This window comes from Nomascus leucogenys, chromosome 12, assembly GCF_006542625.1.
Source record: "Nomascus leucogenys isolate Asia chromosome 12, Asia_NLE_v1, whole genome shotgun sequence".
Taxonomy (NCBI): domain Eukaryota; kingdom Metazoa; phylum Chordata; class Mammalia; order Primates; family Hylobatidae; genus Nomascus; species Nomascus leucogenys.
The window spans coordinates 87,738,164-87,764,601 of NC_044392.1; the positions used below are offsets into that span (position 1 = coordinate 87,738,164).

The window sequence follows — 26,438 nt, forward strand, 5'->3', positions numbered from 1 at the left end:
TGGGTTCAAGTGATTCTCTTGCCTCAGCCTCCTGAGTGGCTGAGATTACAGGCACCTGCCACCACGCTCGGCTATTTTTTTGTATTTTTAGTAGACATGGGGTTTCACCACGTTGGCCAGGCTGGTGTCGAACTCCCGACCTCGTGATCCGCCCACCTCAATGTCCTAAAGTGCTGAGATTACAGACGTCAGCCACCGTGCCCAGCTGTCTTGTTTCTTTTTAAAGTCTTTGCTATTCAAACTGTGGTTCTGGACCATATCTATCAGCATCACCTGGGAGCTAGTTACAAATGCAGAATCTTCAGGCCACCCTTTGCTTACAGAATCAGAAGCTGCATATTAACAAGGTCCCTAAGTTACTCTTCTACATAATGCACTTTAAAAACACTGGTTTCAGGTTTCCTAGGCAAATGGAACCAGGTTTGTGGGAGCAGAATTAGAACCTTCAGTAGGAAAGGAAAAAGCCCTCATATCAGCTATTGCAGTAGGAATTTGGTGCGTGTTAAGAAAAATTTAAAACTCCCTGTACCTGGCTGCCTTCTCAGAGTCCACTCAGACTTGATTCCTTCTCATGTTTCCCTGCCTCCCATGCCCACCTTAAAAGCAGCCCTTTTGACTTAGAATTCCATTCCTGTCTACATCATTGTCTTATTTCCAGCTATCTCTGTTTCTATTTCTAGTAACATTTCTCTCTCCCCCTCCTTGCACCATGTGTATATGTGTTGTGTGTGTGTGTACTTTTAATATGTGCTATGGCAGCCTCTAGCCATACTGCATTGCTTGCCTGGGTGATCTAAATGATCTATTGTTTGTTGGTGCTGTTATCATGATTATTACAAAATTGCATAGATTTTGAGAGCTCTCTTACTAATCTTATTTATCCAAAAACCTTATTGTTTTTTAGGATATTGAGGAATGTGAGTTTTTTACACAAATGCGTATATCACATTATGCATTTGTGAAAAGGAAGAAAGTTCTGTCTAAGAAGAAGGGGTGACCTGTCAGTAATAGAGTAGCGTTGAGGTGTGGGATATGGGAAAAATCAATAACAGATAATGGGGACATTGAGCTTAGAAATTGGAGATGCCTTTCTGTTCTAAGAAAGGTGCAGGTAGAGAAGGTGTAGGTGGTAATAAGTTTGGAAATAGAGAGGAAGAATGTAGAGACCTCTGTTTTATCAATCAGGACATTAATTGATGGGATTGAGAAGAGTGCCTGGAGATCTTGAGAAAAATGGTAGAAGTTTTAGAACAGCTGCTATAGGAATTGAGAAAGAGAGTTGGGAAGAGCTGAGTAAAAATATTGTTGAGTAGGTTTGAGTGCTTCACTGAGCTTGGAAAGTGTGTTTTTATAATCATGTCACTTAGTTTTATAATTTTCTTCAACATTCTTCAAAACATAACAGGAGCTAAGAACAAAGAAGATGGAAAATTCAGAAGATTTAGTAAATTGAATGAAACATAAGGATAAGAGTGTTGAGAGAATTGAGCTATTTATACTTGTAGTTGAAATGACTGACTTTGCTGGACATGCCAGGTGAAAAGAAAGTATAACTAAAAGGGCACAAAGGATTAGAGGTGCCAAGGAAAACAAACGTGGTCAGGATAATGACGGGGAAGAGGTAAGATTGGGACATGAGATGATGGAACTTTCAAGACTGGAGAGGGGAACTGGTCCAGATAATGAATAGGACCAGATCTAGCTGAATGTTTGGCAGACAAAAGACTTAACGGGTGTTCAATGAACAGGAATAGAAGGGGGTGATTCTGGGGCATGGGGATTCAGGAAGGTTCCCATTTAATAGTGACACATGTGTAGAGCCCTCCTTTAACAATGATTTGCATTTTTCTCTGTAAAGTGCACTTTTGTTGTTTTGACAAATTATTTTAACATTTAGATTGAACTAGATGACATTGCCATTTTTATAGGTCAAAATGATCAATTACTGACAATGTCATCTGTTTCAATGAAATAGATTGATATTATCAGCAACCGATAGCCTAGGAGTGTTTTCTCTTGACCAGTAACTGGCAACATGACTCTTTCCAGCTTACTATACATCTGGCTTTCATGTAGCTTACCGGTTATTTGTTAATATCCAGCTATGGAGAAGTGGAAAAATTAAAATCTAAAAAGCATGCCTTAAGAAAAACATTTATTATTGTTTTTCTGTTTATATTTTTGTAGACACTGTACTGAGTACATTTATCTGGATTCTCTAGTTTAATGTAGAACAAATATTTTACAAGGTAGAAACTCCTCTTTTTGCCATTTTGTAAGGAATAACCACAGAGACAGTAGGTCACTTGTTTAAGGTCACATACAGCTAGTAAGTAGGGGAGCCAGGATTTGATTCTAGGGACTTTGGCCCCATGACCTGCACACTTAACCTGCATAAAAAGTTGTATGCTGCAATCACTGCAAAATTATTTTTTAACCAAAATTTCTACCTGGTGGTCCATATTCATTTTGTTTTTTTCCAAGTAGAAGGTCAGGGGTGAAGTGAATGTATTCGCCTTTCTCTCCACATTCTGTGAACTGCTTGGTGTATGGTTCATCTCTACCTGGGAGCATAGGTGGTGCAACTATAACATCAGCCTGAGAATGTTGAAAAAGATTGTTAAACATCAAAAATAAAAAAGATAATATTCAGTTAGAAAGACTCTTAAATAATTTGTGGCAAAAATGGGTAATATCAGAAAATATAATTTTTTAAGAGAATATTTTGACACTTACATGTTTATAGTTTTCATGTTTTGGCCTTTTGTACTGAGGATTTTCCTTCCAATTCTCAGGAATTAATATAGATACATTTTTGAAAAAAAATCTTTTTTCTGTGGCTTCAAAGAGGTACGTAGAAGCTGTAGTCACCATATCCTGTCATTGAAGGAAAAACTATGTGAGGATGGTGAAGTTAGAGTGAACTAAATTAGCAGGGTTTTGTGACAGGCATTTCCCAACTTGAGAGTGGACAGAAAAGCAACAGACTGATGAGCAGGGTCTCTGCCTCATTATTCTAACTCTGCCACCTGTCAACCCCAAACCATCACTTAATCCTGCACGTTGAAAGCCTCCTCAGTCTTCTATAGTCCTGCCTTAAAAGGCAAATGCTTGTATTTGGCATTAAGAGGAACTGATTAGTAGGAATATGTACACGGACTTTGGAGTCATTTACGTGATTCTAATACTAATGTTAGTATCTTCTGGGTGACAGATCTTGGTTGATTTATGCAATGCTCCAAATCTCAGTTTCCTCATCCTTCAGTGGACTATTACTATCTATCAGTATGGTTGGCATAGAGATGGAATCAGATATAAAGTCCTCTACAAACAGGCAATCTTAAAACTGTTTGATATCATTACTATTTATAAGAAATCTTAGTAGAAAACAGGCTTAGTTCATGCAAACTGAGGAGGACACTCTATAGAAATGGGTCATTGAAGAGGTTTCTCATCCCAACCTTAGCAGAAGCAGCTAGGTTGGGAGCCTGTGTGGGTGGGAGGTGTGATGAAAAAAAATCCATAATAGAGGCAAAACTTTAATTACACAACTGTTGCTCTACCACCTATATGAAAATAATATCACCTTATATTCAGAACTATAAACTCACATACAAGGACAAATAAGAAAAATAGTTCCTCCCAGGAGAAAGCAAACTACTTGGAAAGCATATTTCAGCATATCATCTATGAAAACTTCCCCAACCTTGCTAGGAGGGCAACAGTCAAATTTAGGAAATATAGAGAATTCCTGCAAGACTTTACACAGGAAGATCATCCCCAAGACACAATCATCAGATTTTCCAAGGTTGAAATGAAAAAGAAAAAAGAGTGCTAAAGGCAGCTAGAGAGAAAAGGGCAGATCACCTACAAAGGGAACCCCATCAGGCTAACAGTGGACCTCTGAGCTGAAACCCTACAAGCCAGAAGAGATTGGAAGCTGATATGGTTTGGCTGTGTCCCCATCCAAATCTCATCTTGAATTGTAGTTCCCATAATCCCCAGGTGTTGTGGAAGGGACAAGGTGGAGATAATTGAATCATGGGGGTGGTTTTCCCCATCCTGTTCTCATGATGTAAGTTCTCACACGATCTGATGGTTTCATAAGGGGCTTCCCCCTTAGCTCAGCTCTCATACTTCTCCTTCCTGCTGCCATGTGAAGAAGGACATGTTTGCTTCCTCTTCTGCCATGATTGTAAGTTTCCTGAGGCCTCCCTGCCATGCTGAATTGTGAGTTAATTAAACCTTTTCCTTTATAAATTACCCAGTCTCAGGCATGTCTTTATTAGCAGCATAAGAATGGACTAATACTGGGGCCTTTATTCAGCATTCTTAAATAAAATAATCTTCAACCAAGAATTTCATATCCAGCCAAACTAAGTTTCCTTGTCAAAGGAAATTCATTACCACCAGACCTGCCTTACAAGAGATCTTGAAAGAAGCACTAACTATAGAAGGGAAAGACTGCTACCAGCTAATACAAAAACAGACTTAGACGCACAGACCAGTGTCACTATAAAGCCAGACACACAGACCAGTGTCACTCAAACAAGTCAACATAATATCTAGCCAACAAAACAATGACAAGATCAAATCCACACATATCTATATTAACTTTCAATATAAATGGGCTAAATGCCCCACTTAAAAGGCACAGAGTGGCAAGCTGAATAAAAAAGCAAGACCCAATGGTATGTTATCTTTAAGAGAATCATCTCATAAAGGCATAATGACACCCATAGGCTCAAAATAAAAAGATGGAGAAAACCTACCAAGCAAATGCAAAATAGAAAAAAGCAGGGGTTGTAATCCTAGTTTCAGACAAAACAGACTTCAAACCAACAAAGATAAAAAAAAAGACAAAGAAAGGCATTACATAATGGTAAAGGGTTCATTTTAACAAGAAGCTCTAACTATTGTAAATATATATATGCCCAACAAAGGAGCACCCAAATTCATAAAGCAAGTTCTTAGAGATGTAAAAAGAGACATAGACTCCCACTCAATAATAGTGGGAAACTTCATTGAGGCAGAAAATTAACAAAGATATTCAGGACCTGAACTCAACATTGGACCAAATGGATCCAATAGACCTATACAGAACTCTCCACCCCATAACAACAGAATACACATTCTTCTCATCACCACATGGCACATACTCTAAACTCAACCACATAATTGGACACAAAATAATTCTCAGCAAATGCAAAAGAACCGAAATCATACTGAACACATTCACAAACCACAGCACAATAAAAATAGAATTCAAGAATAAGAACATCACTAAAAACCATGCAATTACATGGAAATTAAACAACATGCTCCTGAATGACTTTTGTTTTGGTAGATAATAAAATTGAAGCAGAAATCAAGATGTTCTTCGAAACTAATGAGAACAAATATACAACATATCAGAATCCCTGGGACACAGCTAAGACAGTTTTAAGAGGGAAATTTATAGCATTAAATACCCACATCAAAAAGTTAGAAAGATCTGAAATTAACAACCTAACATTACAACTGAAGGACTTAGAGGAGCAACAACAAATCAACCCCAAAGCTAGCAGAAGACAAGAAATAATCAAAATCAGACCTGAACTGAAGGAAATTGAGACACAAAAAACCATTCAAAAGATCAACAAATCCAGGATCTGATTTTTTGAAAAACTTTATAAGCTATATATGCCACCAGCTACCAGCTAGACTAATAAGAAAAGAGAGAAGGTCCAAATAAACAGAATTGGAAATAATGAAGGGAATGTTAATGCTGACCCCTCAGAAATAAAAATAACTGCTATGAACACCTCTAAGCACACAAACTAGAAAACCTAGAAGAGATGGATAAATTCCTGGACCCATACATCTCCCAAGACTGAACCAGGAAGAAATTGATTCCCTGAACAGACCAATAACAAGTTCCTAAATTGAATTAGTAATAAACAGCCTACAAACAAAAAACAAACAAAGCCCAGGATCTTATGGATTCACAGCCAAATTCTACCAGATGTACAAAGAAGAACTCATACCATTCCTACTGAAACTATTCCAAAAATTTGAGGAGGAGGGATCCTCTCCAACTCATTCTGTGAGGCCAGTATCAACCTGATATGAAAACCTGACACAGACCCAACAAAAAAAGAAAACTTCAGGCCAATATCCTTTATGAACATTGATGCAAAAATTCTCAACAAAATACTGGCAAACCGAATCCAGCAGCTCATCAAAAAGCAAATCCACCGTGATCAAGTAAGCATCATCCCCAGGACGCAAGATTGGTTCAACATACACAAATCAATAAAGTGATTCATCACATAAACAGGACTAAAGACAAAAACCACATGATTATCTCAGGAGGTAGAGAAAAGGTTTTCAATATAATTCAACACCACAATAAAATAGGTTTTGAAGAAAAATACCTCAAAATAATGACAGCCATCTATAACAAACCCACAGCCAACATTATACTGAATGGGCAAAAGCTGGAAGCATTCTCTTTGAAAACTGGCACAAGACAAGGATGCTGTCTCTCACCACTCCTATTCAACTTAATATTGGAAGTCCTGGCCAGAACAATCAGGAAAGAGAAATAAATAAAGGGCATCCAAATAGGAAGAGAGGGAGTCAAACTATCCCTGTTTGATTATGACATAATTCTGTATCTAGAAAACCCCATACTCTCAGCCCAAAAGCTCCCTCAGCTGATAAATAGCTTCAGCAAAGTTTCAGGGTACAAAATCAATGTACAAAAATCACTAGCCTTCCTATACACCAATGACAGCCAAGTCCAGAGCTGAATCAAATAGGCAATACCATTCACAATTGCCACTAAAAGAATAAAATACCTAGGAATACAGCTAACCAGGGAGGTGAAACATTCCTATAATGAGAATTACAAAACACTGCTCAAAGAAATTGTGTCAGAGAAGACACAAACTAATGGAAAACATCCCATGCTCATCGATAGGAAGAATCAATATCACTAAAATGGTCATATTGCCCAAAGCAATTTATAGATTCATTGCTATTCCTATCAAACTACCAACAACATTTTTCACAGCACTAGAAAAAAACTATTTTAAAATTCATATGGAACAAAAAAGAGCCTGAACAGACAAGGCAGTCTTAAGCAAAAAGAACAAAACTGGAGGCATCATGTTACCTGACTTCAAACTATACTACAGGGATGCAGTAACCCAAAGAGCATGGTACTAGTATAAAAACAGGCCTAGACCAACAGAACACAATAGAGAGCCCAGAAATAAGGCTGCACATCCACCACCATCTAATCTTCAACAAAGCTGACAAAAAAAAGCAATGGGGAAAAGATTCCCTATTAAATCAATGGTGCTGGGATAACTGGCTAGCCATATGCAGAAGATTGAAGCTAGATCCCTTCCTTACACCATATATAAAAATCAACTCAAGATTAAGATTAAAGACTTAAATGTAAAACTGAAAACTATAAAAACTCTAGAAGACAGCCTAGGCAATACATCCTGGACATAGGCAAAGATTTTATAACAAAGATGCCTAAAACAATTGCAACAAAAGCAAAAATTGACAAGTGGAATCTAATTAAACTTAAGAGCTTGTGCACAGCAAAAGAAACTATCAACAGAGTAAACAGACAACCTACAGAATAGAAGAAAATATTTGCAAATGATGAGTCTGACACAGGTCTAATATCTAGCATTTATAAGGAATGTAAACAAATTTACAAGAGAAAAACAAACAACTGCATTAAAAAGTGGGCAAAGGACATGAACAGATGCATTTCAAAAGAAGATAGACATGTGGCCAACAAGCATGTGAAAAAAAGCTCAGTATCACTGATCATTAAAGAAACACAAAAAAAGTCCACCATGAGACATCATCTCATACCAGTTAGAATGGCTATTACTAAAAAGTAAAAAAAAAAAAAAAAAACAGATGCTTGAGAGGTTGAGGAGAAAAGGGAACACTTATACATTGTTGATGGGACTGTAAATTAGTTCAACCACTGTGGAAAGCAGTATGGTGATTCCTCAAAGAGCTAAAAGCAGAACTACCATTCAACCCAGCAATCCCATTACTGGATATACACTCAGAGGAATATAAATCATTCTACCAGAAAGACACACATGCACTTGAATGTTTGTTGCAGCACTATTCACAATAGCAAAGACATGGAATCAACCTAAATGCTCATCAATAACAGATTGGATTAAAAAGTGTGGTACAGGGCCAGGCATGGTGGCTCACACCTGTAATCCCAGCACCTTGGAAGGCCAAGGTGGGCAGATCACTTTGGGTCAGGAGTTCGAGACCAGCCTGTGCAACATGGTGAAACCCCATCTCTACTAAAAATACAAAAATTAGCTGGGCATGGTGACAGACAGAGACTCTGTCTCAAAACAAACAAACAAACGAACAAAAACTGTGGTACATATACACCATGGAATACTACACAGCCATAAAAAAGAATGAGATCATGTCTTTTGCGGGAACATGGGTGGAGCTGTAGGCTATTATCCTTAGCAAACTAACATGGGAATAGAAACCCAAATACTACATGTTCTCACTTATAATGGGAGGTAAATGATGAGAACTCATGAACACAAAGAAGAGAACAACAGACACTGGGGTCTACTTGAGAGTGGGGGTGGAGGTTGGGAGGAAGGAGAGGAACAGAAAGATAATATTGGGTACTAGGCTTAATACCTGGGTGATGAAGTAATCTGTACAACAAACCCCCATGGCATGAGTTTACCTATGCAACAAACCTTCACATGTACCCCTGAACCCAAAATAAAAGTTAAAAAGAAAAGAAGACACTATGGGTCATACATAGACACAAACTTTTTTTTTTTTAACTGTTAATAGAATTTATTCAAATGTGCCTTAATATAGGCGCTGGGGCTTGCCCATGGCGCTCTTGATATATAAGGCCCGGACACTCTGCCAGTTTTTCTTGAGCAATGACACCAAGAAGTTGACAGCCAGGTGAATGTTATACACAAGCTCATCGTCTGTCATCTTCATGTGAACAACAGCTACAGCCAGACATAACACCTTCTTCATTTGGAACTTGATTGTGGACTTCACCTCATCCACTTTGGCCACCATGTTTTCGTTGTGTGTGAGCAGGGAAGGGAACTTTCCTGCCTTATTTAGACCTGGGCCGAGGATTCGTGGAATCTGCTTGATCAGAGACTCTGAGGCCAAAAAGGCATCATACTTCTTGGCCATCTTCTTGACCAGTTTTTTATTCTTGTTGAGTTTTTTCAGCACTTCGATGTCCATGTGGGGGATATCCACGGCCTTAGCCTCGTCACAGTGCTGCTGGTCCCCCAGGACACACACAGAGAACTTGGGGCGGGGAGTGGACTTATGCCTGACGGTGCCCGAGAAGCGCTTGTCCTTCTGGGGGTCGTAGTTCTTCAAGCTGATCTGCAACTCCACCGTCTCCAGGAACTTGCGGCGCTTGCGCTGGTTCCCGTGCAGGCCTTCCGGCACCGCCTCGTACAGGGTGTCGCGAGAGACTTTGCTGCTCATGGCTTCTCCCTCCACACTAACCGGAAAAGAGCAACTTTTTTTTTTTTTTTGACAGTCTTGCTCTGTCTCTCACAGGCTGGAGTTCAATGGTTCAATCTTGGCCTACTGCAACCTCCGCCTCCCTGGTTCAAGCGATTCTCCTGCCTCGACCTCTCGAGTAGCTGGAATTACAGGCGCCTGCCACTGGGCCCAGCTAATTTTTGCATTTTTTAGTAGAGGCAGGGTTTCGCCATGTTGGCCAGGCTGGTCTCGAACTCCTGACCTCAAGTGATCCACCCGCCTCAGCCTCCCAAAGTGCTGGGATTACAGACGTCAGTCACCACGCCCGGCCGACACACAAACTTTTTATGGGAAGTGAAACTATGACTAGTTTCCTAAGCAGAGTTGATTGTTTTAAAAGGGTAAAGGCCCCGCGCTGGCGGGCGCTCCTCCTCAGCGGCGGGAAGCGGGCGGCAGCGGCAGTGGCGTCGGCTGAGCAGAGGACCCGGCGGGCGGCCTCGCGGGTCAGACAGGATCGTCGTGACAAAGGCTTCGACAGCTTGCTGGAATAGAGGATCTCTACTGCCTCTCTTCTTCTGTGGCCTTCGTGTGGGATGCACGAGACGGCAGGACCCAGATAACAGTTCTCTCAAAGACACAATGTTTGCACGAGGACTGAAGGGGAAATGTCTTGGCCACCAGGAAGATGTGGAGGGAGCCCTGGCAGGCTTGAAGACCGGTGTCCTCGTACAGCCTGCAGCGGCAGTCCCTCCTGGACATGTCCCTGGCGAAGCTGCAGCTTTGCCACATGCTTGTGGAGCCCAACCTGTGCCGCTCAATCCTCATTGCCAACATGGTCTGGCAGATCCAAGAGGAGATGACGCAGGATGGGACATGGCGCACACCCCAGGCTGCAGGGTGGGCGCCGCTGGACCGCTTGGTCTTCATGGAGATTCTGTGCCGCGCGGCGTGGGAGCAGGAGGGGGCACGTCCTGCCTCTGGCTTGGGAGACGGCCACGCACAGGGCCCAGTTTCTGAACTTTGCCCAGTCACCTCAGCACAGATGCCGAGGCACCCGCAGAGGGAGGAGCGTCTGGGAGATGGATGGCGCTCAAGAAAACAGAGGAAGCTTTAGCAAATCACTCGATCAGATATATGAAACGCTGGAGACTAAAATCCCCCGCTACATGGAAGAGCCGTTTTCAGGCGTGGACAGCCCCTACTACAACCTGGACACAGTACTGACAGGCATGATGGGGGTGCCGGGCCGGGCCCCTGTGAAGGGCTCGAGGGCTTGGCTCCGGTCACCCCAGGCCCCAGCTCCAGCTGCAAGTCCGATCTGGGCGAGCTGGACCACGTTGTGGAGATCCTGGTGGAGACCTGAGCCGGAGCCCTGAGCGCTCGCAGCTGTGTCTGACGCGTGGCAGCTGTGTCTGACGCGTGGCAGCTGTGTCTAACGCGTGAGCACTGGCTCCCGTAGAGGGCGCGCCTGCCGCCAGCAGCCCAGCCTTGCTGCTCTGTCTGCTGATTCTGAGAAATCCCAGAACAGACCATCACCAGCGGGGTCTGCAACCCCAGGCCCGTCCCACTCACTTTCCCCGCTGTGGGGGGCCAGGCAGAGATGGCTGTTCTCATGGAAGACTTCTCCTCTCTGGGCCGGTCCTGACGTCCTTACAGCCCTGGGCCCCTCATCTCTCTTTGTGTCCCCCACTGTAGAGGACGGCGAGCCACAGCTGCATCAACCTCCTTTACATTTAGACAGGTAATTTTTTTACAATTCAGTTTTAAGTGTTTTGGGCAATATTTTTTCTTAAGATATATATTTTTAAACTTTTTATACCTTATGTCTTTAGATTTTTTCAGCTATTTTTTTTTTTTTTTTTTTTTTTTTTTTTTTTTTTTTTTAGCTATTTTCTTAAAAGTATATTTTTTCTATAAATATCCTTTGCTGCGACATTAGAACTTTTATAGCCTAAACAATTGTAGTTGGTGTGTTTCATTTTTTTCAGGTTTAAATAAGAGGTTGTTTTTTGCAGTGAGCATCACTACGGTCCTTGTCAACAGTGTGAATGTGTCATGTTTTACTTTAAATGTGCGTGCGATACTTCTGCATTATGTTCTGTGCTACCGTGAGACCTGGGTGAAAATCAAGAACCGCACACAGCTACTACACTTTTTTTTGTCATTAGAAAATCTACTGTGGGAGCCACATCTTCCTAGCCTTGATAAATTATGGAGGATTTTATTTATGTATATTTATATGTAAATGTCATTGAGGGCAAAGGTCAAATATTTGTCTGTTTGGAAATCACGGGCACCAGTTGGTCTTCAGGGACCTCAGAGACCCTCCGTGGTGCCTTCTGACAGGCGGTGTTCCTGAAGGTCTCCCATCAGCCCAGGCACGTGCCCTGGGTGAGGAAATAGCGCTGCTACTGGATTAGAAATGCCTGTGCTGCTCTGTTAGATTGGTGCTGGAACAAAAGGTTAAGGTTAGGCTGAAGTCTAGAACGAAAGAAATCTGAATCCCTGTCATTCATGGCCCCCAATCTGTAGGGTCATAGGTGCTGCCGCAGGGAGTGAGCTGGGGTGCCTGCAACCTTCCTCTCCTGCCCCGCCTCACCCCACTTGTGTTTCCTGTTTCGCATGCTTTTTCTAACTTCCTCACCCCTTAGCCAAAAAGGTTTGTTTTCTTTTGTGGATATAGCCATTCTTAAATATCAGTGATGTAAACCTCACTTTATTAAAAAATTATCCAGCAAAACAAAACAAAACAAAAAAAGGTAAAGAGACAAGGCATAAGGATTTTTAAAGTTTTGGGTTTTTTAAAAGCAAGAATTGAAATAAAAATAACATAATGAACGAATATAACAATGATTAGCTAAACTATTAATATTTGGTACACAAACTCATTTTGGATAAAAACTGCATTTTCTTAAACATTAAAAAAAAAGGCCGGGTGCGGTGGCTCATGACTGTAATCCCAGCACTTTGGGAGGCTGAGGCGGGCGGATCACGAGGTCAGGAGATTGAGACCATCCTGGCTAACACGGTGAAACCCCGTCTTTACTAAAAATACAAAAAAATTAGCCGGGTGTGGTGGTAGGCGCCTGTAATCCCAGCTACTCGGGAGGCTGAGGCAGGAGAATGACGTGAACCCGGGAGGCTGAGCTTGCAGTGAGCCAAGATCGCACCACTGCACTCCAGCCTGGGGGACAGAGCGAGACTCTGTCTCAAAAAAAAAAAAAAGAAATAAATAGTCCCTCCCTAGACCTTATTATCTCATGAGGAAATATAAGGATGAAAGGCACTTTATTTTATTTTAATTTTTTTGAGACAGAGTCTTGCTCTGTCACCCAGGCTGGAATGCAGTGGCATGATCTTGGCTCACTGCAACCTCTGCCTCCTCGGTTGAAACGATTCTTACCTCTGACTGTGATACTTAATATGGTCTTAGAAAAATCATTTATTTTTTCAGACCCCTAGTTTTTTCTTCTGTAAAATGTGGATTGTAGTATTTCACAGGGTTTCTTGAAGATATTAAATGTGAAGATTTTGTGAAGGGCTGGGAGAAATGTCAGGAAACATTGTAAAATCTGGGCATGTCTGTAAACAATTGAATTTCTGCTTGTACTTATAGAGGACCATGTTTACAAAATTTTTGCCCATCCAAGTAATTCTTTCAAATAGTGATTTCTGAGTAAAGAATAGTTTGATACTGATTTACTGTCCTCTGGACACTAAAAACCTATCATTCAGAATTAGCTGCATTAACTGCTCTTTAAACATCTTTAGTAAAATGAATTTTTATCTTCTCATGAAATTTAAAACGTACCTTTAAGCAAATATCTCTGTGATGTAACAGAGTTTATAGAGAGTGAATGACAAATGGCAGCCACAAAATCACTTGATTACAACTTAGTTCATGCCTATCACCTTCTGCTGGGTAATTAAAACATGCAGAAGGGTCCAACCATGAGCAGCAGAACACAGTAGTGGAGAAATTAAATATAAGGAATTAGTATATGTTGGTATCAGGGAGAGGGAAAATAATTTACGTGGCTACACCACCAAACTCTATATTACATAGAATGTTATATTTGAAAGAAACAGAAATCAGGGTCCTTGGTTTAGTCCTGGAGCCTTTCTCTCCTCCATCTGTATTTGCCTAGTTATCTACACCCAAATTTTCATTCTTCATCATGAATTCAAATTCCTGCCTCCATCTACATGGATGTTTTCAGAAGTAACATAAATTCCAAAAGCCCCAACCAACTAACTCTTGATTTTCCAAATGCCAAATTTTCTCCACTTACAGTCTTCCCCTTCTCAGTTGATGATAGTTTCATCCAAGTGTTCAAGCAAAACTCTTGAATTCTTCCTTCACTCTTATTATATTTCCTTCCTACCCTCACCTATCCCCTATACATCTTAACCATCATGTGACTTTAACAATCTTTACCACAACCTCCCTGTTCCTAGTCACCATCACTGCCCACCTGCAAGAGTTTCCTACCTGGGGTCCTTCTACACCAGTAAGCTGCCACAGAGTTTATAGAGGATAGGTGACAAGTGGAAATTCTTTACAGTCCTCAATATTGCAGTCAGAGTGATTCTTGAACATGCATGAGAACACACCCATCTCTGCTCAGAATCCTCCTATGGATTTTCATCACAGAGCCAAAGTCAAAGTCTTTCCAGTGGTCTAGGCCCTGCTCCCTCTCTAACTTCAGCTCACCCTATGCTTCCTCCTGCTCGTTCATAGCTGTTGCCTTGGTTACATCAAACGAATTCTCATCTCCATGCTGTTTTTCTCCCCTAGTTTTCAATGGGCTCTTTTCTCGCTCATCTCAGGTCTCTGCTGACACATCATCAGTGAGGCCTTCTCTGAGTTCCCTACATGAAATAGCAACCCACATTCTCCCCCAGTCCAGTCCCACCTAACACTCCATTTCCCCCTTCCTGATTTGTTTTACTCCACAGCAACCTACTACCATCTGACCTGTGATCCATTTACTTATTAACTGTATCTCTGAAAAGAAGATAAACTGCATGGTGCCAGAGGCTTTAAAAAATTTTTACTGCTCTTCAGCATGTCATAAACATTCAATAAAGAATTCTTTAAAGAACAAATGAGTCCAACTGCTAACTTACAGATCAAGGAACTCAGTGTCAGGGAGCCCTGTGCCTTGTCTTCTGTCTTGTGGTGAGACAGTGTAGAACCCTGTCTAAAACCTTCATCTCCCTCTGCCCATTACCGTATTGTCCTCACTGCACCACACTGCTTTTAACTTCCTGAAGGACTCAGAAGCTTCCATAATAATTATTAACTATTAACTTTGTTTTCTTCTCCATAATTCAAACAGAAGACATCCCAATTCTTTTTTTTTTTTTTTTTTTTTTTTCAGAGAGGGAGTCTTGCTCTGTTGCCCAGGCTGGAGTGCAATGGCATGATCTCGGCTCACTGCAACCTCTGCCTCCCGGGTTCAAGCAATTCTCCTGCCTCAGCCTCCTGAGCAGCTGGGATTACAGGCATGTGCCACTACACCCAGCTAATTTTTTGTATTTTTAGTAAAGACGGAGTTTCAACATGTTGGCCAGCCTGGTCTCGAAATCCTGACCTCATAATCTGCCCTCCTCAGCCTCCCAAAGTGTTGGGATTAAAGGCATGAGAGCCACCGTGCCTAGCCGACATCCCAATTCTTGGGAAAAATATTTGCAAACTATTCATCCAACAATGGATTATTATCCAGAATATACAAGAAACTCAAAAACCTCAAAGACAAAGTAATAATAATAATAATATTTTAAAATGGGCATATGATCTGAATAGACATTTCTCAAAAGAAGACAAACAAATGTCCAACAAGTATATGAAAAAGTGGTCAACATCACTAATCATCAGGGAAATGCAAATCAAAACCAGAATGAGACACCATCTCAGCCCAGTGGGAATGGTTATTATCAAAAAGACAAAACAAAGTGCTGACAAGGATGTGCAGAAAGAGACCTATTACATACCATTGGTGGAAATGTAAATTAATACAGCCATTATGGAACACAGTATGGAGGTTCTTTAAAAATCTAAAAATAGAATGACCACATGATTCAGCAATTCCACTAGTGGGTATATACCCAAGGGAAAAGACATCAGTCTGCACTTCCATGTTTACTGTAGCACTATTCATGATGGCCAAGACGTGAAGTCAACCCAAGTGTCCATCAACAGACGAATGGATAAAGCGTGGTATATAAACACAAATGAATACTATTTAGTCACTGAAAAAAATGAAATTGCTTCATTTGTGGCGGCATGGATGAGCATGGAGGACATTATGTTAAGTGAAATAAGCCAGGCACAGAGAGATAAATACCACATGTTCTTATGCATATGTAGGAACTAAACCAGGGTATCTTATGGAGATAGAGAGTAGAATGATACTTATCAGAGGCTGCAAAGGATAGGGGAGAGAAGGGAAATGAAGCGAAGTTTGTTAATGTGTACAAAAGCACAGTTATGTAGACAGAATAAGTCCTAGTATTTGATAGTACAATAGGAAAATTAAAGTTACTGATAATCTTTTGTGTATTTCAAAATAGCTAGAAAAGAATAATTATAATGTTCCCAACACAATGCAAAGATAAATGTTTGAGTTGCTGAATATGCTAATTACCCTGATTTGATCTTTACAAATTGTATACATGTATAGAAATATTACTTTGTATGCCATAAATATGTACAATTATATGTAAATTAAAAATAATAGTAAAAAAATAAAAATTAATGAAAGATATTCCATTTTGTTCTTACCTCTATTTGTTCAATTATTTTTTCATCTTCTGGCACACTAGGATCTATAACAATGATAATATCTTCAAAGCCATTATTATTCAGCCTAATGAAGGAAGTATTTGACTGGTGCAGCAGGCACAGAACTAAGAGGAAAACAAAACCTCTGAAAAACCCCATTGTTCCTCTCTAGTTATTCCTGTCCCAAATGTTGGCTTGTTCAAGAGGCTTTTCTTTTCTTTCTCTTTATATACGTATCAGTAGTGGCTGATTATGGGATGTTGACTGTAAAGGTACATTACGTGGGGGAAATACATGACTAATTCATCTGATTGTTTAATTATATGTTATGTAAAAGTGACTAAGAGTCAAAATCAGATCAGTTTATAAAATGCATTGCACATTTTCCTGTTGGAACACGTTTTCTTTATTGTTGTCATTGTTGATAATCTAAGGGCTCCTTGACAACAGGGATTTTTTTTTTTTCCAATAGGTTTTTGGGTAACAGGTGGGGTTCGGTTACATGAATAAATTCTTTAATTATAATTTCTGAGATTTTGGTGCACCTAACCACCCGAGCAATGTACACTGTACCCAATGTGTACTCTTTTTATCCCTCACCTCCCTGCCCTTTCCCCTGAGTCCCCAGAGTCCATTGTGTCATTCTTATGCCTTTCCATCCTCATAGCTTAGCTCCCACTCATGAGTGAGAACATATGATGTTTGGTTTTCCATTTCTGAGATTGGCTGCTGCAAATGCCATTATTTCATTTTTTTTATGGCTAAGTAGTATTCCATGGTGTGTATGTAGGTATATGTGTATATATATATATCACATTTTCTTTAACCACTGGTTGATTGATGGCCATTTGGGCTAGTTTCATATTTTGCAATTGCAAATTGTGCTGCTATAAACGTGTGTGCAAGTATCTTTTTATATATGACTTCTTTTCCTCTGGATAGATACCCAGGAGTGGTATTGCTGGGATTTCTGGATCAAATGGTAGCTCCACTTTTAGTTCTTTTTTTTTTTTTTTTTTTTTTTGAGATGGAGTCTTACTCTGTTGTCCAGGCTGGAGTGCAGTGGTGCGATCTCGGCTCACTGCAACCTCCGCCTCCAGTGTTCAAGGGATTCTTCTGCCTCAGCCTCCTCAGTAGCTGGGATTACAGGCACATGCCACCATGCCTGGCTAATTTTTGTATGTTTTTTTGTTTGTTTGTTTGTATTTTAGTAGAGATAGGGTTTCACCATGTTGGTCAGGCTGGTCTTGAACTCCTGACCTTGTGATCCACCAACCTTGGCCTCCCAAAGTGCTGGGATTACAGGTGTGAGCCACCACACCCAGCCCACTTTTAGTTCTTTAAGGAATCTCCACACTGCTTTCCATAGTGGTTGTACTAGTTTACATTCCCAGCAGCAGTGTAAAAGTGTTCCCTTTTCACCACATCCATGCCAACATCTATTATTTTGTGATTTTTTGATTTTTTGATTATGGCCATTCTTGAAAGAGTAGGGAGGTATTGCATTGTAGTTTTGATTTGCATTTTTCTGATCATTAGTGATGTTGAGCATTTTTTCATATGTTTGTTGGCCATTTGTATATCTTCTTTTGAGAATTGTCTATTTATTTCCTTAGTCCACTTTTTGATGGGACTGTTTGTTTTTTTCTTGCTGATTTGTTTGAGTTTTTTGTCGATTCTGGATATTAGTCCTTTGTCAGCTGTATAGATTGCAAAGATTTTCTCCCATTCTGTGGGTTGTCTGTTTACTCTGCTGATTATTTCTTTTGCTGCGCAGAAGCTTTTTAGTTTAATTAAGTCCCAACAATCGATCTTTGTATTTGTCGCATTTGCTTTTGGGATTTTGGTGATGAAATCTTTGCCTAAGCCAATGTCTCGAAGGGTTCTTCTGAAGTTATCGTCTAGAATTTCTATGGTTTCAGTTTTAGATTTAAGTCTTTGATCTATCTTGAATTGATTTTTGTATAAGGTAAAAGATGAGAACCCAGTTTCATTCTTCACCACGTGGCTTGCCAATTATGCCAGCACCATTTGTTGAATAGGGTGTCCTTTCTCCACTTTATGTTTTTGTTTGCTTTGTTGATGATCAGTTGACTTTAAGTATTTTGGCTTATTTCTAGGTTCTATATTCTGTTCCATTGTCTGCTTTTATACTGGTACCATGCTGTGGTAGTAATTATGGCCTTATAGTAGAGTCTGAAGTCAGGTAATGTAATGCCTCCAGGATTTTTGTTTTTGCCTAGTCTTGCTTTGGCTATGCAGGCTTCTTTTGGGTTCCATATGAATTTTAGGATTGTTTTCCTAGTTCTGTGAAGAATGATGGTGGTTTTTGATAGGAATTGCATTGGATTTGTAGGTTGTGTTTGGCAGTATGATCATTTTCATAATATTGATTCTATCCATCCATGAGCATGGGATGTGTTTTCATTTGTTTGTGTCGTGTATGATTTATTCAGCAGTGTTTTGTAGTTTTCCTTACAGAAGTCTGTCACCTCCTTGGTTAAGTATATTCCTAAGTATTTTAATTTTTTTGCACTATTGTAAAATGGGTTGACTTCTTGATTTGACTCTCAGCTTGATCCCTGTTGGTATATAGGAGAGCTACTGATTTGTGTACATCAATTTCATATCCCGAAACTCTGATGAATTCATTGACAAGTTCTAGGAGCTTTTTAGATGAGTCTTTAGGGTTTTCTAGATATATGATCACGTCATCAGCAAACAGTGACAGTTTAACTTCCTCTTTACCAATTTGGATGCCCTTTATTTTTCTTGTCTTGTTGCTCTGGCTAGGACTTCCAGTATTATGTTGAATAGAAGTGGTGAAAGTGGGCATCCTTGTCTTGTTCTAGTTCTCAAGGGGAATGCTTTCAACTTTTCCCTGTTCAGTATAATGTTGGCTGTGGGTTTGTCATAGATGGCTTTTATTACCTTAAGTATGTTGGGGACACATTTTCTATACTTTCTAATTTTGATGAATTTCCTAAACATAGACATATACTTTATATTTTCTGTAGAGCAGAATGTGAAAATTAATAAAAATCCATAATAAAATGAACAGATACAGTAATACTAATGTCTTTTATTTTTACAAAGCAATTTATCAGCATTACAATGGTATAAATAATGGAAGAGATGATAAGATATTTAAATGTAAATAATAGCAAATTAGTTAAGACGGATTTGAGGTCCAAATTAAAGATTTTAAAGACTTTGATAAATTTAGAAATCAAATTATTTACCTAAAAAATACTGTCCAGTAAAGAAATAATAAAATTTGTTTCCATACAAGCACATCAAAAACTTTATCTGGTAGTTTGCTTGTTACAATTGAGGCAGAGTGAATCACATTAATAGTTTACATTTATTCAGTTCTTACCAGAGCACAGATTGTCTCACTTAACCCTCACTGCAACTCTGTAAGGCAAGTATGCATATTACCTTCATTTTATGTATGGAGGAACTGAGGCACACAGATTTAAGTAACTTGCCAATATCACATGGCTAGTAACTGGTAAAGTCAGGATCTGAACCCAGCATTCTTATCCCAGAGCCCATGGATTTAATCTCTCCATCACAAGGCAATGCTGTTTTGCTAGGCAAGTAATGTAATAAGTTTTTATAAAAAGGAGCAGCTCTGGGAAACTGATTATCCGGAGTGAATAGACTGGGTATTAACAAATACATCCTATGCAGTCTTGCCCTCACTGACCCTCCCTTCCTCTTGCTCCCTGCTTCTTCCTGAACTCCAGCTTTGGTGGCTCCAAGAAAACCAAACATGCTCCCATCCCATAGAACTTGTGTTCAGGAAATTGTTTCTGACTGGTTGACTAAATGAATAATGAATGATTATAATTTCAACCAAAATAACAGCTTATCACAATGCCTAAACAGAAGCTTGTCCAAGGCCTTCGAAATGTTGAAGAAGACTGATGGACTTAGATCCCCTCTATTGTTTGGGGGAGTATTTATTTTGAGGAGGTGCTATTATAACCTTAAAAAACTCAGGAAACTCTCAGTTATACATCTGGAAGGGAGAGAATTCCTCTTTGCTAAAGCAGTTAGAAAAAGCTCCCTGAGCACATGCAGCCTGGTGAAAAAAGGTGAATATTTATAACAGTCTCTCCCTACTTTTTCCTGGTGTCACAGGAACCTGGAAATTGGAGACAAATGTATATCCTTGTCTTGTTTTCCATCTATCCCCCTGGTTGAGTTTCTAATACTCTTCTAAAAGAGGAAAGTGGGAAGCTGCTCTGGTGGCCTCAGAGACACCCCCTTCCATTATTAGTCTACATATTACAGTTTCCAGGTCAGTTGGTCCAGCTACAAGGGCCACTGCCTCCATCAACCCAACCTCAGGTAGACATTCCAGCAGAAGCTGGCTTGTCATAAATCAGAAAAGACTGTGCTAAGTGAGTCAAACCTAGATTCAATTCAACTCAGGCAAACAGGCTCACTTGTGTCACTCAAAAAGTATGAGTTTCCTTGTCTGTCACTGGGTCAAAAAAGAGCTATAAAAAAATCAGTTGTTATGTATTTGTTTAGTGTGTAATAGAAAAATGTATCCAACATAGCAAACTTGTGTTTTCACAGATACTACTATCAGAATAACACCATATTTGTTTTTCTCTCTTTTTTATTAAGAAATAGTAGTTGTACATATTCATGAGCTTCATGTGATATTCTGGTACATGCATAACGATGATCAAATCGGGGTAATTAGAATATCCATCACCTCAAATATTTATCTTTTTTTGTGTGTGTTGGAAACATTTTAAAGCTTTTTTTTTTTTCTAGCCTCAGCCTCCCAAGTAGCTGGGATTACAGGTGTGCACCATGCCGGCTAATTTTGTATATTTAGTAAAGACAGGGTTTCACCATGTTGGCCATGCTGGTCTCGAACTCCTGACCTCAGATGATCCATCCGCCTCTGCCTCCTAAAGTGCTGGGATTACAGGCGTGCACCACCATGCCCAGCTAATTTTTGTATTTTTAGTAGAGATGGGTTTCACCATGTTGGCCAGGCTGGTCTCAAACTCCTGACCTCAGGTGATCCATCTGCCTTGGCCTCCCAAAGTGCTGGGATTACAAGTGTGAGCCACTGCACCAGGCCTCTAGCTCTTTTGAAATATACAATAAGTTATCGTTAACTGTAGTAACCCTACTATGCTGCTATTGAACATTAGAACTTATTCCTTCTACCTAACTGTATGTTTGTACCCATTAACCAACCTCTCATCCTCCTCCCATGTTCCCACCCTCTGGTAATCATCATTCTACTCTCTAGCTCCATTTACACTGAATTCTCCAGAGAGAGTCAGGACTTCTGATTTCCATGGCAACAGAGAGGTCTCCTGTCACTGGACCTATAAATCATGAGTCAATTACATGCTAAGAGAGTAATAGTCATTTTCTTTGTGAGAAAATTTGGATTCTTACTGAGGTAGATGTGTGGTCTATGATTTCATTTTTTATTTCCGGAAGAAATAATATTTGTAAACTTTTTATTTAAAAAAATGAAAGGAGCCTCTTTTTGAACTGAAAAACTGAGTTACTTATCCTTATACAATTTTCTGAAGGCAACATTGGATTTTAATTATTATAAGCTATACACTATCAACACAGAAACTGAAATATAAATAAATTGGAATTTATTATGTGAGGCTTAGTTTCTTCCTCTTTTCTTTTGGATCTCTCTGTCTGTAGTGTGTGTATTCCTTGTGCTCTGGATTCCTTGTGCTAAGCACATGTGGTTCAGGGTCATGTCTTGCCTTCTAGAGGCAGATCCAGAAACCAGTCTCTCTTTCCTATTCCCAGTGCCAACTTACGTGAGGTTGGGATTCCCTTTGTACCTAGTCAGATGCAGGTATCTGTGAAAGAGGGAGTGTCTCTATGAGCTCTACACTTGGAGAGAAGCATTAGAAATCCCAATTGTGACTTGAGGTGAAGCCATACTTATTAATTTAGCTTTAGCATATATGGGGCTAATATTTTTATAATCTGTCTGACTCCTATGTCAATTTCCAAATCAGTTCCAAACTCTGAAAAGGAAAATGGCAGGGTTTGCTGTGTTTCATTTTTGTTTTTGCCATTTTATTTATTCATTTATTTATTTATTTTGAGACAGAGTCTTGCTCCATTGCCCAGGCTAGAGTGCAGTGGCACGATCTCGGCTCATAGCAACCTCTGCTTCCTGGGTTCAAGTGATCCTCCTACCTCAGCCTCCCAAGTAGCTGGGATTACAAGCGTGTGCCACCACACCTAGCTAGTTTTTGTACTTTTAGTAGAGCTATGGTTTCACCATGTTGGCCAGGCTGGTCTCGAACTCCTGATCTCAAGTGATCCAACTGCCTCGGCCTTCCAAAGTGCTGGAATTACAGGGATGTGCCACCATGCGGGGCCCTGTTTTTGCCATTTTAATATACTAAATACACTAAACAGGAAACAATGTGAAGTCACCTATTTTTGTACATTTTTGGGAATCCCACCATTAAGGATTTTTCATTGGCCTGCATTTCTTCCTACTTAGTGTCCAGTTTTCCTCTCGCCTTCCCTCATTCTCTGCTTTTTACCCCTTCCTTCTAGGATTGTTAAATTTCTGGAACTCCAAATAGTTTCTCTCTGTTCTACAAAGTAGTGCTTCAGCTCTTTCCTCTCCTACTCCCAAACTTGCACATTCAAACCCGTCAAGGGGAGGTGATGATATGTATAAAGAGCAATATAGTCTTACACGAACAAAGGGAAATTTATAGGTTCTCTATAGATAAACTGTTGGAGATTATTCCATTCCACAGTTAGAGGACTGTGCTCTGTTTAACCTCTCTACAGATTAACAAAATGGTATAAAACCCTCATTTCATCATACTGGACAATCTGGCAGCCTTCTTAAAGATTTCTTAGCAGTATCTTCCAGTCCAATCTTGCACAACATCAAATTATCTAATGTATAATACGAACTTTTCTTTCTCAAGTTCTTCAGGAGTTCATCATTACCTTTAGGTTGGCACAATCCTTTACTTGCTATTCAGAATTCATCACAATGTAGTTCCAAATTATAATTTCCAGTTTTATCTCCCAATATTACCTACGATAAATCTTTTTCTCTAGTCAAAATTTGTGGAAAATTATTTTTACTTTCCACTGTTATCCCCTTGACCATACTCATTTTTCTAATTCTATCCAGCTTAAATTGTACTTTTTTATGAAGACTCCCCTGAGCAATCCAGCCTGTTGTTTCCCTTCTCTGCACTTTTGTACCCTTTTCACCATAACAGGAAATCTTCCAGATCCAGGATTTAGGAGTTGAGATTTTGAATATCCATATGAGAGAATTTTCATGCTGGAAAATATCTTAGAGACCATCTAATTCAACCACTGATGTTACAGATGAGAACACGGATGTCCAAGGAAGGTAACTGACTTAATGGCAAAACTTAAACTGGAGACATTTGACTTTTAGCCCCATGTGATCTCTTCTTTTTTTTTTTCACAGTTCTTTTTTTTTATTATTATTATACTTTAGGTTTTAGGGTACATGTGCACAATGTGCAGGTTTGTTACATATGTATCCATGTGCCATGTTGTTTTGCTGCACCCATTAACTCGTCATTTAGCATTAGGTATATCTCCTAATGCTGTCCCTCCCCCCTCCCCCCTCCCCCCACCCCCCACCCCCCACCCCCACCCCACAGCAGTCCCTGGAGTGTGATGTTCCCCTTCCTGTGTCCCTGAGTTCTCATTGTTCAATTCCCACCTGTGAGTGAGAACATGCGGTGTTTGGTTTTTTGTCCTTGCGATAGTTTACTGAGAATGATGTTTTCCAGTTTCATCCATGTCCATTATGGCTTCCTGCTCACCAGTGCTGCACCAACCTCTCCTTACTTTCTCTAGCTGCTGCTGCTGCTGCTGCTATTTGTACACCAGCCGTACCCTGAGCTTAAGGCATCCCTTTCTTCTTAGAAGCTGTAAGCTTAGCGGATGCTACAGAAATATTCTAACATATGGCTCTTACATTTAAATATTTCTCTTTGTATAATCAGAAGAATTGAAAAAGCCAAAAGGAGAAATAGCCTTTGAACAAAATTGCTTTGAAGAGAGTTTGTCCAAAGAATGTTATGCCAGGAGAAAGTACTTATAGATTTATCAATTCATAGTCTACAATCCATTCTTTTTTATATATAAGAAATCCTACAAAGATTGGGGAGAATTAATATTTATGGAGCATATCTGAGTATGTCTGGTATTCTGATAACTATATAACTATGTCTGATATTCTGTTACCTATATTCTGAGAGTTACCTGATAACCCTCAGATATTTTGATAGTTACTTTACATGAACTTATTTCATTTTCATAATCACTCTGAGATAGGTAATATCATCCCCTTTCTACAAATGGTGAAATAGATACCCAGAGATATTAAGTAAATTGTCGAACTTTGTATAGCCAGGAAAAGGGAGGAGATGGGATTTGAACCTGTGTGTATTTGTCTTTATGCCATGCAATGGGTAGTTATGTTTTGCCTGGTTGGTTATACCTTGGAGTATGGTGCACTGCCCAAATCCCCTCATATCTCTTTGAGTGTTCCTGTGTGCTCCTTCTTTCTGCACAACATGCATTTGCTTGCAAAGGCCCATACCTGCAACTTTTCTTTGGAGGACAGCCTTCAGACTACAAGAGCTATTTTACCCACTTACACAGAGAGCCAGATGGTACTTTACATCCTCTGAAGTGGTACATAGCCAATGACTGACAGTTCAGCGATATGAAATCTGAATGCCTTCACTTTGGGTTGGGACCAGTTCTGAGGTGTAACGTACACACTAGAGATCCCTGTGGACCAGCCTGATGCTGCCCCTATGGGACTTTGCCTATACTCATATCCCTGCTTGGATTCTTCTCTTGTCCACTTCCTCCCGTATCCCCTTTTTTTTTCTTTCTTGAGAACTTATTTGGTGAATTACTCGTACATAAATCCTTGTCTCAGGACCTGCTTCAGGAAAACCCGCCTAAGATAGGGTGTCATGTCTTAACAAATAATATTTATTAAGCACTTATTGTATGTATGCTAAGCACTATGTTACATTGTTTATATGTATTAACTTATTTAATCCTCACAACAACCTCAAGAGCAGACACTATTTCTCATTTTACAAATGAGAAAACTCAGCTTTAATAGCTTGCTGAAAGTCACACAGCCATTGGGTGTTAGAACTAAACCGAAACACTGGTCCGTCTCCAAGTCACACTTATAATCCTTATGCTGTATTCCTTGAAGATTACCATTTTCCTTACCATTTTCCCTGGTAAGGAGACCAACTTACGGTCAGTCAACCCCTCTATTTGAGGAAGAATATTAAAAGAAATGATTAAAATGCCAGTGCAAAAACCAGATTCTGACAAATTTTACAATTTTCTTTTTTCTAATGCAGAAGCTTTTAACTTTTGTTACTGGGGAGCAATAGAAATCTTGTCTGGGAGAAACAAATTTAGCAGGTCATATAGTGATTATACTAATTCCTTAGATGTTTATGGTGTATTTCCTTTGTGATAAGCTAAGAAAATAAAAAGTTGTTGCCCTTAAGGAATCCATAATCTCGTGAAGGCAATGTCCCAGTGAAGACCTATGATATAATATCATAAGTGCCATAATAAAATTATATGATAGCAAGAAGGAAAGAACAAGGAATCATGACCCTAGGGATTCCCTGGGTGAGTCAGTGCTAGTGATGGAGTTAGAAAATGATGATATTTCAGCTAGGTCTTAAAGAATTGGCAGAATTTTAATATTTTATTTTACTCTGTTATTTTTATTTTATTTTACTATTCTATTCTATATTTTATGAAGGAAGAACACATACCAGAATTGTGTTTAAAAGAGAGGTCAAAATCACAGAGGTAGAAAATGGCCTGTATTTCTACTTCTAATTAAACTTCCAACACGAAGAATTAAAAAAAAAAAAAAATATATATATATATATATGACACTTAGACACTGCCTGACACATAGTAAGTGCCCAACAAATAGAGGCTGTTATTATTATGTATGTGAATTGGGGAAGTAGATTCCTGACATTCTTTTGACATTAAAAAAATACTACATTATTTATGAAAAAGC

The 26,438-nt window shown here is 39.6% G+C and overlaps 1 protein-coding gene and 2 pseudogenes across 3 annotated transcripts in view; 1 reads left to right on the forward strand and 2 right to left on the reverse strand.

The window, feature by feature from the left end:
• The window catches only part of CLCA4 (chloride channel accessory 4), a 34,622-nt gene extending 18,100 nt beyond the window's left edge, over positions 1 to 16,522 (reverse strand). The window contains exons 1-3 of one of the 2 annotated variants that reach the window (XM_003260016.2): positions 16,322 to 16,522; positions 2,737 to 2,877; positions 2,451 to 2,598 (exon numbers count right to left, since the gene is read on the reverse strand). In XM_003260016.2, the coding sequence (XP_003260064.2) occupies positions 2,451 to 2,598; positions 2,737 to 2,877; positions 16,322 to 16,480 (448 nt within the window). In that variant the 5' untranslated portion in view covers positions 16,481 to 16,522. The remainder of the gene's footprint in view (positions 1 to 2,450; positions 2,599 to 2,736; positions 2,878 to 16,321) is intronic. The other variant, XM_004090011.2, reaches the window with a different exon arrangement.
• On the reverse strand, positions 8,839 to 9,536 carry LOC105738410 (annotated as a pseudogene). Its single transcript, XR_001114220.2, has one exon. The product of XR_001114220.2 is annotated as a 60S ribosomal protein L10a pseudogene (transcript).
• Positions 10,174 to 10,897, forward strand: LOC100605404 (annotated as a pseudogene).
• Positions 16,523 to 26,438: the final 9,916 nt, after the last annotated feature.